The sequence below is a fragment of the Stenella coeruleoalba genome (assembly GCF_951394435.1).
Source record: "Stenella coeruleoalba genome assembly, chromosome: 17".
Taxonomy (NCBI): Eukaryota; Metazoa; Chordata; class Mammalia; order Artiodactyla; family Delphinidae; genus Stenella; species Stenella coeruleoalba.
The window spans coordinates 41,286,960-41,305,436 of record NC_137163.1 but is presented as its reverse complement, the minus strand read 5'-3'; the positions used below and the strand labels follow the sequence as shown (position 1 = coordinate 41,305,436).

Below are 18,477 nucleotides of genomic sequence, written 5' to 3'. Positions count from 1 at the left end.
AGTCTATCTCCAGCTGTGCTCTTACTCACTTTGCTATATACCACCCTATACTGCCTCTATGAGACCACAGAAAACCAGATACATAAATCAGATACTCAATAGAATAAAGGACAATGAAAAATATTTACAAACTTGGGCTTCTCTGGTGGCGCAGTGGTTGAGAGTCCGCCTGCCGATGCAGAGGACGCGGGTTCGTGCCCCGGTCCGGGAGGATCTCACGGCCACTGAGCCTGCGCTCCGCAACGGGAGAGGCCACAGCAGTGAGAGGTCCACGTACCGCAAAAAAAAAAAAAAAAAAAAAAAAAATATATATATATATATATATATTTACGAACTTATGGGATGCTCATTTGAGAAGTAGAAAGGAGGGGTGAAGTGAGGCAAGACCCATGTAAAATGGGATGAAGGCCACATAAAGATAGCCACAAGAGTTCCATGGGCAGCCTGGTGCTGGGCAAAAAGGCCCTCTAATTTATTTAGAGAATAGAGAAGGCAGTTGGAAAGACGTAGGAGTTATAAAGAACCAGTTCCTGGCACTGTTTTGTGTCTATAAAAATTTTCCTTTATTACATAAAAATCAGATAATGCAAATTAATAAAAACAAAACTCCACAATACTGTTAACATGACAGTTTTTATATCCAGCTCACATCACTTTATGAACTTTATTGGCTAGTAAGCAGACATGCTTAATAAATCAAAGTAAACTGTTTAACAGTAGGCGGGTTAAGTGCAATGATCTACCTGATACCATCTCCGAGGAAGCTTTTAGAAGTCACTATCAGTGACTCATTTCCCATAAAGAGGGGATTACGTGTGGACAGAAGGAAATGAAATAGCCCTTGACATGTTTTCCCTTTAACCCCAGGCTGCCAATACCACCCCAAATACAACTCGTCTCACAGAAGGGGAAACTGAGTCTTATGGAGCGGAAATGACTTGGATGAAAGTCCTGACACAAGAGTCCAGGGCTCTTCCCACTTCGTCACAAATGCAGACTGCATTCTACCCTTTTCCTTGTAACCATTCAGGGCAAGTAAGTCAATACTGATTTCAAAGTCCTTCAGAAAACGTGAGCACACACCTACTCTACAGGGGAAAGAATTCCTTCATCACAACTTCCTCTTGCTGCTGTTTAGACCGCCTTTCTCTCCCTGGGCCCTGAGAGGTGCCCAGAAAATGACAGAAAACATCCACGGCAACACTCCTAAAATCTGCAAAGTATCAAATGAATGAGGCCACAGATACTCCCAGGTTATCACGCCTTGTTATTCCAGGCAGGGGCGACTGCAGCGAATGCAGTTTCCCGTTGGGCAGGGAGCCGCCCCAACAGCCTAAACCTACGAAGCCCCGGCCCACTCGCAAGGCGCGGGGTAGGCTCGGCCAGCCCCCCGCCAGAGGCCAGAGATTCGCGGAAGCCTGCCCGGCAGGCAGAAGCCGGTCCCGGGGCCCAGCTCGCTTGGGGATGCTGGTCCGGGACACACGCTTTCTCCAACCCGTTCCGCCGCCAACCCACTAACCGCGCGCAGCCCCACCCTCCACCAGGCAACCAGGCGCGGGCGCGGTCACGTGAGGCGGGCCTGCGGAACCAATGGGCACCTCGCGCGGAATGGAAGGGATTGTCTGACCCCCATGACGTCACAAAGCCGGCGGGGAGCGCGCCGCTCTTCCGCTCCCACGAGCCGGGCAGCGGCCAGCTCTCCTCCTCTCCGCCCACTCGCCACTGCGCAGCCAATCGGAAGGCGGGAAGAGCTCCGGCCCGAAAGTGTGGGCGGGGTAGGGTGGCTGCCCTGCGGGGCAGGGTCGCTGAGGGGGCCGGGCTGGGGCAAGGGGCCGAGCTACAGGGAGTTGCGCTGGGCTGCGTGGAAGGACCGCCCGGAGGTGCCGCCGCCGCGGCCGCCTCCTTGTTGAGAAGAAGCGGCTCCTCCCCTGCCGTGCCCGGTTCGTATTCCCTACTCCGGGCCCCGAGCCGGCCCTTCCGGAATCCTCCTCTACCAACCCAAAGTTGTGAGGGGGCGGCCGGCGCGCTTGGGGAGCGGCGGCCGCGGGCGTGCGGAGGGACTAACCCCGGAGCGCCAGGTGCGCGTGAGGGCGTCGGGGCCGCAGCGGGCGTGGCGGCGCTGGGGGCAGCCGCAGGCTCGGGGTGGTGGGCGGGCCCGCCGCGCCCGCTGTCAGCGCCGGGGGCGCCGTGGGGACCCGCGGGAGGGTGGGATCCCGGGAGGTGCGACGCAGGTGGCGCGGCGTCTCTGCCTGAGGGTTTCCCCTTACACACCTCGAGTCCAGGGTGATCCCACAGTCAGCCGCCGCGGGCCGACCCTCAGTTTTCAGGACTGAAGCCGGTGCGGCGTGGGCGGGCGGAGGATGCCGCGCGCCCGTGGGCTCCGCTCCCGGGCTGGATGGACGGGCCGGTCCCGGGGCGCGCTTCTGCGGGCCTTGGGGCCCCCGCCGCTTCCACTGTAGCTCTGCCTCTCCCGCGGGGTGGGTTGGTTTGTTTGGTTTCCTTCTTCTCCCCACCCCTTTTTTCCTCCTCCATCCTCTTCCCCCCTCCTAGCCCCATTCACCCGCCTGGGGCGAGACCTCGCCCCTCCTCCGCTCCCGCCTCCCCTGCCGCCGCCTCCTCTAATGAGCATCTCTGCCTTGCTTTCAATGGGCCGGTGCTGCTGTCGCTGCTGCTGTCCGCGCGGGTTGTGGATGTTGTCGGCTCCGTGTTGTGATGACAGGAGAATGTGTGTGTGTCCCGGGCCCAGACGAATTGGTAGGTATTCACTTAACTACCTGCGTTGGGTACCCAGGAAGGATGTTGACTGATTTTGTGTGTGGATGGTTTTAGGTGGGTCGGCGTGGAATTAAGAGGTGACATAGATAGCTTTGATGCCTTAGTGAGTGCAATTTTCAGGTAGGGACAAAGGAAACTAATCAAACAAGTGCTGGCTTAGGGCTTCGTGTCTTCCGAAGGCAACCGGTTTCTTCATCCATGTAGAGATAACAGGAGCTGTGAAATGTCTAGACATTAACCAAAAATGCTGAAAAATCGCAGAGAGTCTTTATGCAGGGTGTTTAATGCAATCAAATTACGTAAACTGGGGTTCTGACACATTTAATGGTTAGTATAGCATTTTTTTTTCGTTTACACCAAAATTTTTGCAAACCTAAAGAGCTCTGGAGTCGGTACAGTAATTGCATTCTCTAATTTCTTCTGCGAGTTTATTGATGAAGTTGAATCATTTCTTGGCACAAACTCTGTTGAGCACATCAGTAAGAATGGATGGATCTCTTTCCTGTTGCTGGTTACAGCTCATCTTTCCTTATTAGTCGTGGGCAAAATTGGCAAAATCTGCCTAAGACTAAGATGCTGAATATAAGGTGGCTAAGTCTGGATCATGGGATAGGACCTTTTAAGTGAAATTGTGGCCAGAAATAACTGGAAAATTTGACAGTGCTTCAGTTTACCACAACTGAACCTTGCTGCGGTTCTTCCTGCCTCATCAAGAGCCGTCTACTTCATTAATTTAGCAAGTTTGTCGACAGAAGTTTTGATTTCATGGGGTTTTGTTGTTGAATCACAGGATATTCAGAAGGATACTCACAGAGTTTTTTGAATGCTCCCTTAATGGTTTATGAAAGCATTTGAAAGTACTTCGACTTCTAGTAGTAACTGGTCTGATGGAGAGAGTATGTTACTTGTACTGGTGGTGATAGAATGTTCATTAATCACAGAGTAGGTAACTTCCCTAAGAATTTGACTTTTGGAGGCATGTTGGGAGTCAGTCCATATGCTAAGCCCCTGAGTAACTGAAAGATAGAGTTAATAAAATTCACTCTCTGCTTTTTTGTTTTTAATGTTGAGAATTTATGCCTGAAGGAAAAATGTATGTTAGAGTGCTTGCTGTTTGAATTTACGTATTATTCAAAGCATCTGCTGCATGAGTCGGTTCTTTTTGCCACAATAGTTCATTTTGCAGTCAATTTCAAAAGCAGGAGGATTGTCAAAGCAAAGGAATTTAAGGAAAGTGTGGGTTTCCTAGACTTGTTATTCCTTGATCAGACACCATATAGCCAAATCCTGGTATGCATCTATCTGTGAAAACCCCCCTCCAAACACACACACACACACACACACACACACACACACAGTGCTTTGATTCAATCTACATTCCATACAGAAATACACGTTTTTCCCTCTAAGATTCTTAAGTTTTAAAGTAAGCATAAATGCAAACGTATATAAAGTTACAGAGAAAATTTACTTTCATTAAGATTGGTGTCTGTTTACATTTTTAATAACAGAAAAAATCTTTATACAAAGCATGAAATAAGTTAATGTGCTTTCTGCATACAAACCTAGCAAGAGATATGATTCATATCTAGAAGCCAGTGTCATGTGGCCCCACATTTGAGCACATCTCCTGGCTCAGTCATGTACACTTAACCTTTGGATGACTTTCAAGTATTCAGTTTGAAGTGCTGTTAGTTAAGTGGTTAGTCTTGATAGATTCCTGTTCTTCTGGAATTTCTGTTTTTCATGACTGCCTTTCAGAATACTTATTTAGTTATTGATTTTATTTCCAAAATTCTAATCATTTCCTTCTATTGCCTAATCTTGTCCTCAATTTTGTAAACAAATCCCTTCTTAAATACTGTAGTTAAAATAACGGTACTTTCTATCACATGCAAAAGGAGTTCTATATGACTGGCTTATACAGCACTTATTACAGAAGCAAATTCTCTGTTTTCTCTGCCCCCTTCACCGCATTCCACTTATCTTTTTTCTAACTGTGTTTCAAAAGAGGGTGTGTGAAAATAATGTAATATATTCTAACACTCTCTATGATATTTGTAAAATGTTTTCTTAATGTGTTCAACCTTAGGAAGGAATAGTTGATATTCAGACTCAGATGGTTTTATATTCCTTATTCCCTTTTGTTTACTGCATTTGTTTTCTTATTTAAAATATAAAGCCTGTTTATTTATAGGCCAGATGAATACTTTGATGCAATACCTCAAGAATTCAGGGGAAATATATGTTACAAGAGGGATTCTCTTCTTGTAAAAATTACCTGAATTAATGATACATGTTTATTAAATTTTCTAGATAAATGCCCAGCAAAATGTTTTCAGTGTCACATAGTAAGTGACATGATTTTGGTTTATTCATGATTATAATGCTCTACCTTTTTTAGCCAAACCTTAGACCATTAGACTACTATTTCACTGTTTATTAATTTCCAAGTGCAAATAGATAACTTTTTTATAAAATGTAAGAGAAAATATTTTTCTAGGGGTGAATTCTACTTGGGATCCATTGTAGACGAAAATCATATTTCCGTAGCTTTCTTTCATGGCTGATAAGCAGAGGAAAACGGTAGCAAGTAAATTAAATTCCAGAACTGCGACCATTTATGTTATTAACAGAGTTTTAGAGCTGCTAGAATACTTAGTTTTTTTTTTTATCACAAAGAATACACTAAAATTAAACAACAAATAAATGAACCCTGCATTTAATATCAAAGCCTCACTTCAATGCACACTTTTTATAAAGGCACAGAGTCCAGGAAACGTGCTCAGATAGCATCTGCTCTGATGTGTTCACGTACAGCTTAGGAAAGCAAGGCTCAAAGCGGTGATCCAGCTTTTCCAGGACTATGTGGTGAATTGGTGGCAGACCTATGTCCCTAAACCTGCCAAATTGGCACAGTGGTCTGGAGAAACATTGTTTGCAAGACCATCTACTAGGATGCAGGGAGGGCATTTTGGAGCTTCTATTTTTATTCATTATGTAAAATTTTTATTGTACAGGTTATAATGAACATGATATTAATGTAGTAGCATACGTATATAACTTACAAATAATTCATGAATACACACAGGTTGGGGCTGCATCCCAACACTTTTATAGTAGTAGCCATGTGTATCAAATGCTAACAATCGACCACTGGTCTAGAAACAGGATCTTCATAAATGGGAGAAGTCCCTGTGCAATTTGGGAGATCCACGGCCTTTTTTAAGGATAGGGAGAAGGGTGATTGGCCAGGTAGACTGCCACTGCATAATGTTATATAACCTTCGTCTCCTCCACTCTCCCCAGCCAGATCTATTGTACATTCTGCACAGTTTGTGCTGCACAAAGAAATACAAGGAAGAGAGAAAAGTAAAGCTCGACGACAGTTCAGTCCTGGCTCCATAAGTGATTGGGAGGTGTGCTTAACAGAGTATATCCTGTAGAAATAGTACATGATATGTGTGTAAAATGTAGTGCCTTAGGAGGCACAGGGAGCCTGTAGATTCACCTGCTAAACATTTGTTATGAAAGCAAAAATAGATTAAGTAATCAGAATGTAACTTTTGCTGTCTAGGAATCCCAGTCAGAAGTTCCAGCCTGCCGCTGTTCTCTGATGCCATGCCAGCACCAACTCAACTGTTTTTCCCTCTGATCCGTCACTGTGAACTGAGCAGAATCTATGGCACTGCATGTTACTGCCACCACAGACATCTCTGCTGCTCACCCCCTTACATTCCTCAGAGTCGCCTGAGATACACACCCCATCCGGCATATGCTACCTTTTATAGGCCAAAGGAGAGCTGGTGGCAGTACACCCAAGGAAGGAGATATGCTTCCACACCACAGAAATTTTACCTTACACCTCCACAAGTCAACAGCATCCTGAAAGCTAATGAATACAGTTTCAAAGTGCCAGAATTTGATGGCAAAAATGTCAGTTCTGTCCTTGGATTTGACAGCAATCAGCTGCCTGCGAATGCACCCATTGAGGACCGGAGAAGTGCAGCAACCTGCTTGCAGACCAGAGGGATGCTTTTGGGGGTTTTCGATGGCCATGCAGGCTGTGCTTGCTCCCAGGCGGTCAGTGAAAGACTCTTTTATTATATTGCTGTCTCTCTGTTACCCCATGAGACTTTGCTAGAGATCGAAAATGCGGTGGAGAGCGGTCGAGCATTGCTCCCCATTCTCCAGTGGCACAAGCATCCCAATGATTACTTCAGTAAGGAGGCGTCCAAATTATATTTCAACAGCTTGAGGACTTACTGGCAAGAGCTTATAGACCTTAACACTGGGGAGTCGACTGAAATTGATGTTAAGGAGGCTTTGGTTAATGCTTTCAAGAGGCTTGATAATGACATCTCCTTGGAGGCTCAAGTCGGTGATCCCAATTCTTTCCTCAACTACCTGGTGCTTCGAGTGGCATTTTCTGGGGCCACAGCTTGTGTGGCCCATGTGGATGGTGTTGACCTTCATGTGGCCAATACTGGTGATAGCAGAGCCATGCTGGGTGTTCAGGAAGAGGACGGCTCTTGGTCAGCAGTCACTCTATCTAATGACCACAATGCTCAGAATGAAAGAGAAGTGGAACGCCTGAAATTGGAGCACCCAAAGAATGAGGCCAAGAGTGTGGTGAAACAGGATCGGCTGCTTGGCTTACTGATGCCTTTTAGGGCTTTTGGAGACGTAAAGTTCAAATGGAGCATTGACCTTCAAAAGAGAGTGATAGAATCTGGCCCAGACCAGCTGAATGACAACGAATATACCAAGTTTATCCCTCCTAATTATTACACACCTCCTTATCTCACTGCTGAGCCAGAAGTAACTTACCACCGATTAAGGCCACAGGATAAATTTCTGGTATTGGCGACTGATGGATTGTGGGAGACAATGCATAGGCAGGATGTGGTTAGGATTGTGGGCGAGTACCTAACAGGCATGCATCACCAACAGCCAATAGCTGTTGGTGGCTATAAGGTGACTCTGGGACAGATGCATGGCCTTTTAACAGAAAGGAGAGCCAAGATGTCATCGGTATTTGAGGATCAGAATGCAGCAACCCATCTAATTCGCCATGCTGTGGGCAACAACGAGTTTGGGGCTGTTGATCACGAGCGCCTCTCCAAAATGCTTAGTCTTCCTGAAGAGCTTGCTAGGATGTACAGGGATGACATTACAATCATTGTAGTTCAGTTCAATTCTCATGTCGTAGGGGCATATCAAAACCAGGAATCGTGAGTGGATCTTACCCTGGCAGTTCTCACATGAAATAGATTTAAAGAGCAGATAGATTTTTAAAAGATACTAATATAGTAAACATTTCCAGTGGGTCATTCTAAGCATTTCCCCATTTGATACTCTAGTCAGCCAAGTAGTCCAAGTTGACTTTGTAGCCAGGTGGCAGGATCCTGAGTCTCCTTCTGCTTAGCTCGGACCTCACAGCACTTGCAGTTGAGGCACGTCAGTTCCTTACTGCAGATGTCTTATGACATTGGCTTCTTTTTTCAACCTGAGAAAATCAGGATGACCTTACAAACAGGATCTTGAATAGGCCCAAAGCAAGGAACTTGCTGGGCATATTCTCTTGGTAAAACGAAAAAACGTTATTCACACCTGCAGACCCCTTTCATCACCAAGATTCCACTGTACATGAGAACATTTATTTATTGCATGATCTCCTAGATATACAGCCTATGCATTATTCATATAACTTTATTTTAACCTGAAGTAGTTTTCAAATCCAGTGCTTTAAGCCATAAAGGACCGAGAACCAAGTAATCTGAATTTGTAAGTGTGTGTGCTTATTTGACTGGAATCCTGCTTAAATGGAAAAACAAACGCTACCCCCTTCCCCACCCCTGATTACCTAATGTGATTGAAACATTTTCTATCTTGCCACACACTTGAAGACAATAAAGGTATTTAGTTTTATCTACTCTTAGTGATGTTAAATAAAGGAAAAATAATTTTTTCAGTTTATATTAATGAAAAGCTTTATTTAGTTTGAAATAAAAGATCCAGAATGAAGAGAAGAGACTGATATGTTCAATTACTGTCATCTGCAGCCACCAGCACGTCACTCTTATCATGTAATCCCCCGAAGCGTGGCATGCTGTGTGTGCTGGGTAGACTGCTGCTGGGAAATCATACTTCTAATTTAGTAGTGATAATAATTTTCATCACTTTTGGACTTTTAAGGATGACACATATAAAATAAATTTAAATATATAATTTTGGGGAGTAAGGTTTAATATTACCTTCGGGTGCTGAAATGAGGAGGAAGTTTTTTGTTTTTCCCCACTTAGATGTAGGTCAATTAAAATCATTGGTTTAAAAATTACTAAATGCTTTAAACATATTGCAGCTTATAAATAGGAATGTTAAGATATATACATGAGAAATTTTTAAAGGTAACTATTGTGCATGCCTCATGCTTAATGGAACACTTAGCAGCATCAAGTGTTGTTTGCAGCAGTCGCCATAATTATATGCAGTCTCTTCCAATGCTGTATCAAAGTAAATGAAAATAAATATATTCAAATTGGCTTTTTGGGAGCTTATTTAATATGCATCAAATGGCATTTTGTTCCCGTGTTTAATGGTGATCCATGTACAGCTGTGCATATATTTTCATCACTTATTGTAGCATCACTGATAAAAGAATGGCTATGACTATGTTTGATTTTCACATAGATTTTAATACAAAACATGATCAGTTTTCCCTTGTGTAATTAGCTGAGGGGTGTTTAGGTCCTTTCGGATTTCTGTAGAATATGAACTAGATATCCAAGGACTCCCTCTGGACTGTGGACACTGAAGCAAGGTAGAATTGGCTGCAAAATTTGTTCCAATTGAAAATAGACTCAGGAAGATTGCAGCTCAGAAGACCATATGTTTGTTTTCTGAGGTCTATTTTTTTTCCTTTTTTTTTTTTCCCTTGAGTCAGCTTGGAACTTTCCTCCCAGGCAGTATTTTGGAGGGGGAAAAGCTATTGTACTATATACTTATTTATAAATGTTTTGACAGAGACTTCATCTTTTAATGAAATATATGTAGAATGCAGTAGCAGTTAAAACTAATTTTCAGGCTACTATTTGAATTTCTCTTGAACACCACCACTAAAGAGTTCCACATTATCTTATACTTAGTAAAGTCTCGTCTCTATATAGTACAGTATATATAAATTTGGTTTCCCATGGTCATGATCAAGATAGTAATTCTTATTATTACACAAGAAACTTGGTCTGCAGTCCAAAAGCCTGTCTACTCTCTATAGAAGTGAAAATGCAGTGTGGAGTTAACAGTATGGAAATGAAAATAATGAAAATGAAAATAATTGGATGTTAGAAATATGAATATTATCATCTAAAAAAAGTTGAGATTTTATTATAATTGGTTGTCACTGTGATTTGATATCTAGAATTAAAGAATATGTGTAAACTTTCATGGTATTTAGCCTTAAACTTTTTTTAATTTATACTTTCTAACATATGTATCAACTTCTGTATTTAGTCAGTGGCTCATGGTATTTATAATACGTCCTTAGCTAGTTAAATGGGATGGTGGTATGGTACACAGTACTTGGGGAAAACAACTGTCTTGTATCTGTGTGAAGAAATGTGAAAAGTTCATATATAATATAGAGAATGGTCAGAGAAATGCCCACAGTGAATTAAAGCTTCATATCTGCTTTCTGAATGACCTGTGTTGGTTTTTAATTAAGATTCATTAGATGCTTTCTGTGGGGGTAGATTATACTTAACTTTAGGATCCTCTAGATAGATAGTACTTAAAAAAAAAAAAAAACGAGGGTATAGTTTACATTCAGTAAAATGCACAGGTTTTAAATGTGTAGTTTGAGTTTTGGTAACCACAACCCCAATAAAGATACAGAACTTTTCCATTACTCCAGCAGAAAATTCCCTCATGCCACCTTCCAGTTAATCCTTCCCCACAAAACTATTGTTCTGACTTCTATCACCATAGATCGGTGTTACTTGTTCTAGAAATTCATACAAATGAAATCATATAATATGTACTCTTTTGTATCTGACGGTTGTTCATTTTTTTGAGGTTCATTTATGTTGAGTGTATTCATAGTCTCTTCCTTATTACCAAGTAGCATTCCATAGTATGAATATATCACAATTTATCCATTGTTGATGGGCATTATTAGCCCCCTTCCTCTCCCCTTTTAGAGCTAACTTTTAGGTTAGCAATTCCCAGGGATATTATTTGGTTGAAGTATAGATTTAACATTGCAGATGTGATTGATTACAGGTGAGTTTTATGTTCCATACCTTAATGCTAGGACTTTTTAAAAAATGCCCTTTAAACAAGTGATGAAAATGTTTCATGGTGAAAAATTTGGAGGGATTAGGGAGTGGTCCTTTGCTAATGACCTCTCTGTACCTCTCCCACTGATAATCTTGTTGAGTTGATGTAGTTCATTAAGTGATTGAGCTAATGACCGTCCTATAAGAAAAAGACAAATAATACCTCGGTTTTTGATGGTCCTGTTTTATCACTCCATCGGCCATTGCTGTGATTAGGGTTGGGGAAGGAAGTGGCTTAAATGCTGACTGTTAAGTTAGGACTGGGATGGTGTAGCTGACTTGAACATCTCTGCTTTTATTAAACGAAATTAATACTTCCTAGAACAAGCTTTCCTGCTCACTAGTCAAACACGTGCCTGAATATGGGTTATTGTTAGCTCTGTCTTTGGGTATAGCAAGAGGGTCTAGGTAACTGCTATCCTTAGTCTGTAGGTGAACATACCTTAATTATGATCTTTATCATAAATAAAACAATTGCTATTCACTATAGAATTTTTCAGATCGTCAAAAGCTGAGGCCTGGGCAAGCTGGGTAAATGAAGACGTTAATGGTATCTGAGTTAACTTGTTACAGTATGAAGGTCACTTCCTTTGTTCCATTCAGAGTTTACTTTGAAAGCCAAGCTTAATCTTATTAAATCCAGTCAGCCCGGTTCTTATGACAAAATTTATACCTTGGATTGAATCCTAACAATACACAGTATTGTCTTCTAAATAGCTTTCAAATTATAAGTCTTCAAAGTAAATATATTAAGAATGATGAAATTCATGCATTTCATGTGCCATTAATAACGATTGTCCAATGCACATATTTTAAGGACCACACCATTTAGACTCAGTTATGTAGCCAATATTTAGGTTCGTAAAATATGCACATATCTGGTTTAAAATTGTTCTAATTTTTAACTTTACCTTGTTTGTCCATCAAGATTTTCAGTTCTTTAAGGTCAGGGCCCGTGGATTTTGTTTCTCTCTCTGAGCCAACACAATGTTGAATAAAAAATGTTCTGCATCCACTTTATTGTACATTAGAGACATATCATCAAGTAAAAAAAAAAACCTAAGTGAACTTTAAGAAATTCTTCATTCGTCAGAAGTTAACATCAATCTAGATGCAGAGAAATAATTTATTCCTGAAATTTAGTTTCATTTTTATAGTTAAAAGTCAATGATTTCTAAAAATTGAACTAGTTTCCTGTTGCAAAGAATATTCAGAAGAAAAAAAAGTATCACTATACAAATTGGTCCATCACACCTTTAGCCCTCGACGGGAGAATGCTTCTTGTGTTCATTGGGAGAGACCTCAAAGACTCAATAGTCAAGCGAGTCAATCGGACCCCAAAAGTCAGTTCATTTCCCCCAGTAAAACTTTGCTAACTGGTCCCCATCTAACCCTTGCCCTCTTCCCCAGCTCCTTTTGTACACACGGTGGGAGGCGTGCCCTCTGAGGGCCTGCGAAGAACTTTAGCTGTTGTTTGGAAGCACCTGGCACCCAGCTCCAAAAGAGCTCAGTAATTCACGTCACCTTCCTACCCCAAGGGAGCCGTAAGACCCTGCCCTAGAGTCACACCTCTCCTCTCTTCTAAGCCATACCCAGTTCACTGACGTACTTCCTGCCTGCATCACATGCCCAACCAACCCAAACAATCAGATTTTACTACAGTGCAAGGAGGCTAGTGATCCTATTCAGCCTTTCAGAAACCTCAGACCTGGAGCACTGAGCCACCACCAGCAGCCAAGAAGAGTCAAAGAACCAAAGATTTTATCTCACCTGCGGTGATTGAATCAATCTGTCTCCTTGAAGGACAAGACCAATTTGATTGGCTGGCAGTGTTGACTAAGAGGCGAGCCTTCAAGCATAAAAGCTGAGAATGGGAAACGTGACAGATCTAAGGGAAAGAAAAAAGAAAAGGCGAGAGAAGGAAGAGAGTGGTGTGATTAGAGGCAGTAATGGGGGCAGGGAGCATCAGATCCTCTGACTCCTTGGACCAGTGACAGGGATGAAAGCAAAGCAGAGGAAAAACAGCAGCCAGCTGAATAGTGGTGACATAAAGGATTGAAAAAAACACTTTTAAGCCCTTATGAAATCATGGATTTTATGCTAGGGCAGCAGCAGTTGGAATGCAAGGCAGTTTCCATTAGCGTGACCATTTTGTCTTGGCTCATTAGATAAGAGGGAAAAAAGAAAGTCTTTGACCACATGGAAAGGGAAACTGACCAGATGGACAGTTTTCTCAAAGGAACGTTGCTTAGACATTATTTTTTCTTGCTCCAAATCTGGGGACAAGTTAAAAAGCCTAATTTCACCAGATGAAAACAGAGACTAGAGCATTAAAGCCCTGGTGTCAGTAGAAACAGAGCTGTGAGACTGAGCAGACCAGAGAGAGTATGTTACTAAACCAAGCCTCATGACTGTGGGGTCACACACCTATGGCTCTTGCTTAGACGGGCAAAGATGGCTTCAGGTATAACGGGAAAGTCCAGTGACCTCGCAGCCTTAGTAATGCTAACGGTAACCACGATTACTGTTTCTCGAGCACTTACTGTGTGCCAGGTCCTGTGGAAAATATACTCTGTGTTTTCTCATTTAATACTTGTGCTGCTAGTCTCTGTTTGGCCCCTCAACCCCTTCTCTAAGCCATCTCTGCCCTGCCCTGTGTGCCTGGAAGCTCCTCCAGGCTGCACCTCCCAGGCTTTCTCGTCGTCCTTTTTTTTTTTGGCTGCGTTGGGTCTTTGTTGCTGCGCGCGGGCTTTCTCTAGTTGCAGCGAGCCAGGGCTACTCTTTGTTGCATTGCACGGGCTGCTCATTGCAGTGGCTTCTCTTGTTGCAGCACGCAGGTCCTGGAACACGCGGGCTTCAGTAGTTGTGGTGCACGGGCTCAGTAGTTGTGGCTCGCGGGCTCTAGAGTGCAGGCACAGTAGTTGTGGCACACGAGCTTAGTTGCTCTGCAGCATGTGGGATCTTCCTGGACCAGGGATCGAACCTGTGTCCCCTGCATTGGCAGAAAGATTCTTAACCACTGCGCCACCAGGGAAGTCCCTCGCTTGTCTTCTGATTATCATTTCCATTCAACCAGTGGGTAGCACCAGCAGGTGACTGGAGGGTGGGATGAGAGAGATGCTGGGATAGTTCTTCCTAGCTCTCTCCATGTTTCAAGTAACATCTCCAGCCTTAGCTGTGTCCCTCCACACTATAGCCCCTTAGGGCTGCACCTCTTCCACACTTCTGGTTCTCAGTGGGCTCAGGTCACACTATTCCTCCCTTTGTCCTTTCAGCCTTAGGGATGGTAAAGACTTCCTACTACTGCTCGTCTCTGGGTGCCTCAACAACCCTGTCTGTTCCCTCATCCTTGCTCACACCTCTGTGAGTAATCCGTTCATTTGAACAATGTAAGGTGAAATCAGTTTCCTACCCGGACCTGACCAATACAATCCTTAAAACAAACTGAAGTATGATTTCCCCTATTTTACCTAGTGCAAAGAGGCACGGTAGCTTGTCCAGCATCACACACCAAACAAAGCCATACCTGTATATTCCAAAGCCTGCATGTTTAATCACATCACATTGCCCAGCCTCTCCGTGTAACCAGAATGATCCCTTTGGAATTGAGAAGACCCGAGGACTGTCAAGTGGCCAATAGACAAGTGAGCCCTTGCAAAGCTGAGATAACGATCCTCAGAAGAAGCAGCAAAGACTGATGTAGGCCAGCAGTTAGTCTAGCACGTAGGGAGTGGAGCCACCCACAGAGTGTGCCAAGTGAGGAGTGCATTGCAGTGTCCAGGTGTGCAGTTCCTCAGTTTCCCAATTCATTTGTTGAAATCTCCACGGTGGGAGATGAGGTAGAAAGATAGGAACTGCAGAAAAAGCCTTAGGTAGATAGTACATTTGAGCCTTGAACGAGAAGGGGACTAGGGGCCCCAAACCTCCCAGCATACAGGAAAATCCGGATATAACTTACAGTCAGCCCTCCGTATACTTCATTCCTCCAGATCAACGGTTCCTCTGTATCTGTGATTCCACATCTGCAGATTCAACCAACCATAGATCAAGTAGCACTGTCGTGTTTACTATTGAAAACTATCCACATATAAGCGGACTTGCACAGTTCAAATCCTTGTTGTTCAAGGGTCAACTGTACACAATGGCCATAGCATCCTTGCAGCTAGCATACATTTAGAGAACTACTTGAGATGGCAAAGACTAGCCAAGCAGGCATGGGATGCAAGAGTTGGTAGAGGCAGGGGTGGGAGGAAGAAGTACAAAACGATGTTAGCCAGAGCCATGCCAGGCTGAAATCTGGCTTCTAGCTACTCATAGGTGGGAGACTTGACTAATTCTAAATGAGGAAGGATTGGTGGTTAGGCAAGAGAACATCTTTGTGATTTACATATTGCCATTAGTCATTCACGTGTGTACACTCACATTTAATGAACTGGTATGTTTTGTTCAAACACAGTCATATTTTTGTTCCTCTTGATTCCGTAGTTACCATAGTGCACGATCACTGAGCTCTACTCGGGTATGGGGTAACTTGACAACTGAACTTGGGAGACCTAACCAGTCACCCATCAAAGTCTTGGAGCATTGTAACTGGATTGAATTGCCAGCCACCAGTTAGTTCAGTCCAATCTAGCAAGTGTTTATTGGGCTTGTTCATTGTTTTGGCTACTTGGCTATGTGGTAACCACCTTCCAAGATGGCTCCCAATGATCCCTATCGCCTGGCATTTATGCCCTGTGTAATATGCTCCCAGGATTTGTTTGTGTGACCAGTGGAACACAGCAGATGTGATGGCATGTCCCTCCTGAGATCAGATTATAAAAGACACTGCAGCTTCTGTCTTGGTCACTCTTACTCTCTCTTGGGAGGAGCCATGTTGTGAGCAGCCTTGTAGAGAGAACCACATGGAAAGAGACCGGTGCCTCCTGGCAATAGACACATGAGTGGAGTTGGAAGCAGACCTTGCAGCTCCAGTCAAGTTTCCAAAGGCTGCAACTCTGGCTGACAGCATGATTAACAACCTCATGAGAGATCCTGAGCCAGAAAAGCTGCACCCAAATTCTAAACCCTCATAAAACGCAGCCAGTTATTCTACTAGCAAAATGGGTTTATTCAGGAACAGTAAAAAATTGCAATTCAGGACACGCAATCTATGGCAAATCACAGGCAGATTTGGAGAACACAAGAGAGGACCTTTTTTTTTTATAGAGGAGAAGGGGGACGGGCTGTTATAAACAAGAGTCCATTGGAGGAAACTGAGAGTTTGAAGTATAGTGGATTTTCATTGGCTGAGTTGTGACAGTCTCTCATTGGCTGGGCTGTTGCCAGGCAAGGAGAAATTCTTCCTTCCTCCTACTGGGTAGTAATGTAACTTTCATCCTGTTGTAACTGCAAAGGTACATCTCTTCCAGTTGGGTCTGCAATTGATTTACAGTGGTACAGCATGAGAGCTCCCCCTTCTGGACCTCCTCATTTTTTTTTTTTTTTTTTGCGTGGTGTGCTGAGTTGGGTCTTCGTTGCTGTGCGCGGGCTTTTCTCCAGTTGCGGCGAGCAGGGGCTACTCTTCGCTGCGGTGCGCGGGCTTCTCACTGCGGTGGCTTCTGTTGTTGCGGAGCGCGGGCTCTAGGCGCGTGGGCTTCAGTAGTCGCGTTACGTGGGTTCTAGAGCGCAGGCTCAGAAGTTGTGGTGCACGGGCTTAGTTGCTCTGCGGCATGTGGGATCTTCCGGGACCAGGGCTCGAACCCTGCATTGGCAGGAGGATTCTTAACCACTGCGCCACCAGGGAAGTCCCTGGACCTCCTCATTTTCAATGAGGTTTCTATTTATAGGCAAACCTCATTTCATTGTGCTTCACTTTATTTTGCTTTGCACATATTGTGTTTTTTACAAGTCGAAGGTTTGTGGCAACGCTGAGTTCAATAAGTCTATCAGTGCCATTTTTCCAACATTTGCTCACTTCCTGTCTCTGTGTCACATTTTGGCAATTCTCAAACTATTTCAAACTTTTTCATTATTATCATATTTATTATGGTGATCTGTGATCAGTCATCTTTGGTCTTTGATGTTACTACTGTGACTCGCTGAAGGCTCAGATGATAGTTAATAGTTAGCATTTTTTAGCAATAAAGTCTTTTTAAATTAAGGTATGTACATTGTTCTTTCAGACGTGATGCTATTGCGCACTTAGTAGACTACAGTATAATGTAAACATAACTTTTGTATGAACTGGGAAACCGAAAATTTTGTGTGACTCACTTTATTTCAATATTTGCTTTACTGTGATGGTCTGCAACCAAACCCACAATATCTCTGGGGTATGCCTATATTAATTTTCACAGAAATAACTGTTCATTGTTTTTGACATTAAGATTTGAAGCAATTTGTTATGCTCTTGAAAATTTTACATTTGGTTACCCAGACATTGGTCATTCAACTGTTTTCTGAACAGATGATGTCTCCAATTTGAACGTTATCTGGTAAACAAGATGTGCAATGACCAAATATATATTTTTATGCAGAAAACATTTCTGAGAGATATTGAGTGAAAAAAATCAAGTTGTATAATACGATCCTGTTTATTACAAGCCTATTTAAAAAATAAATTTAAGACTCTATTTCTACTATATAGATAATAAGTGCTCAATGTAGAAAATTAGAAAATACACATAAGCAGACATAATTAATAGATAATCAAGTTGAACCATTATCTTGCTATTCAGTGATAACAATTATTAACAAGTCAGTATATCAGGAGACAGTACAGTATAGTGGAATTAACACTGGCTTAGATACAGGTTGACCTAAATACGTGTCCCAAGTTGACCAGCTCCCAGAAATTATTTTACCTTTTGGTGCCTCAGATTCCCCATCTGTAAAATGGAGATAACAATAGCACTTTCTTCATAGGCTTTTTGTGAGGATTATAAAGAATAATGCATATAAAGTGCTCTGGGAGTCGTTTTCACTATTATCCTTCCAGATCTTTTGATATGCATATATACATTTAATATAAAATCAGATTGTACTATACATATTGATTTGTAACCTGTTTGTCCACTTAATAATATGTGACAAATATCTTTTTAGTTATCCCATGTTCATGGATTAGAAGAATTAACATTGTTAAAATGTCCATTCTATCCAAAGCAATCTACAAATCAATGCAATTCCTATCAAAATTCCAATGGCATTTTTCACAGAAATAGAAAAAACAATCCTAAAATTCATATGGAACCAGAAAAGACCCCAAATAGCCAAAACAATTTTAAGCAAGAAGAACAAAGGTGTAGGCATCATACATCCTGATTTCAATATACATTACAAAGCTACAGTAATCAAAACATTATGGTACTAGCATAAAAACATA

General features: G+C 42.7%; 1 protein-coding gene across 3 annotated transcripts; it reads left to right on the top strand.

The window, feature by feature from the left end:
• Nucleotides 1-1,599: 1,599 nt before the first annotated feature.
• On the top strand, nucleotides 1,600-11,564 carry PDP1 (pyruvate dehydrogenase phosphatase catalytic subunit 1). 3 transcript variants are annotated; one of them, XM_079901598.1, is made up of 3 exons: nucleotides 1,830-1,940; nucleotides 2,720-2,754; nucleotides 6,353-11,564. In XM_079901598.1, the coding sequence occupies exons 2-3, from the start codon at nucleotides 2,724-2,726 to the stop codon at nucleotides 8,011-8,013; spliced, it is 1,692 nt and encodes a 563-aa protein (XP_079757724.1). In that variant the 5' UTR covers nucleotides 1,830-1,940; nucleotides 2,720-2,723; the 3' UTR covers nucleotides 8,014-11,564. The 3 variants fall into 3 exon arrangements, with proteins under 3 accessions (XP_079757726.1, XP_079757725.1, XP_079757724.1); XM_079901600.1 differs by lacking the exon at nucleotides 2,720-2,754 and having other exon boundaries at nucleotides 1,600-2,078; XM_079901599.1 differs by lacking the exon at nucleotides 2,720-2,754 and having other exon boundaries at nucleotides 1,828-1,940.
• The last annotated feature ends 6,913 nt before the right edge of the window (nucleotides 11,565-18,477 follow it).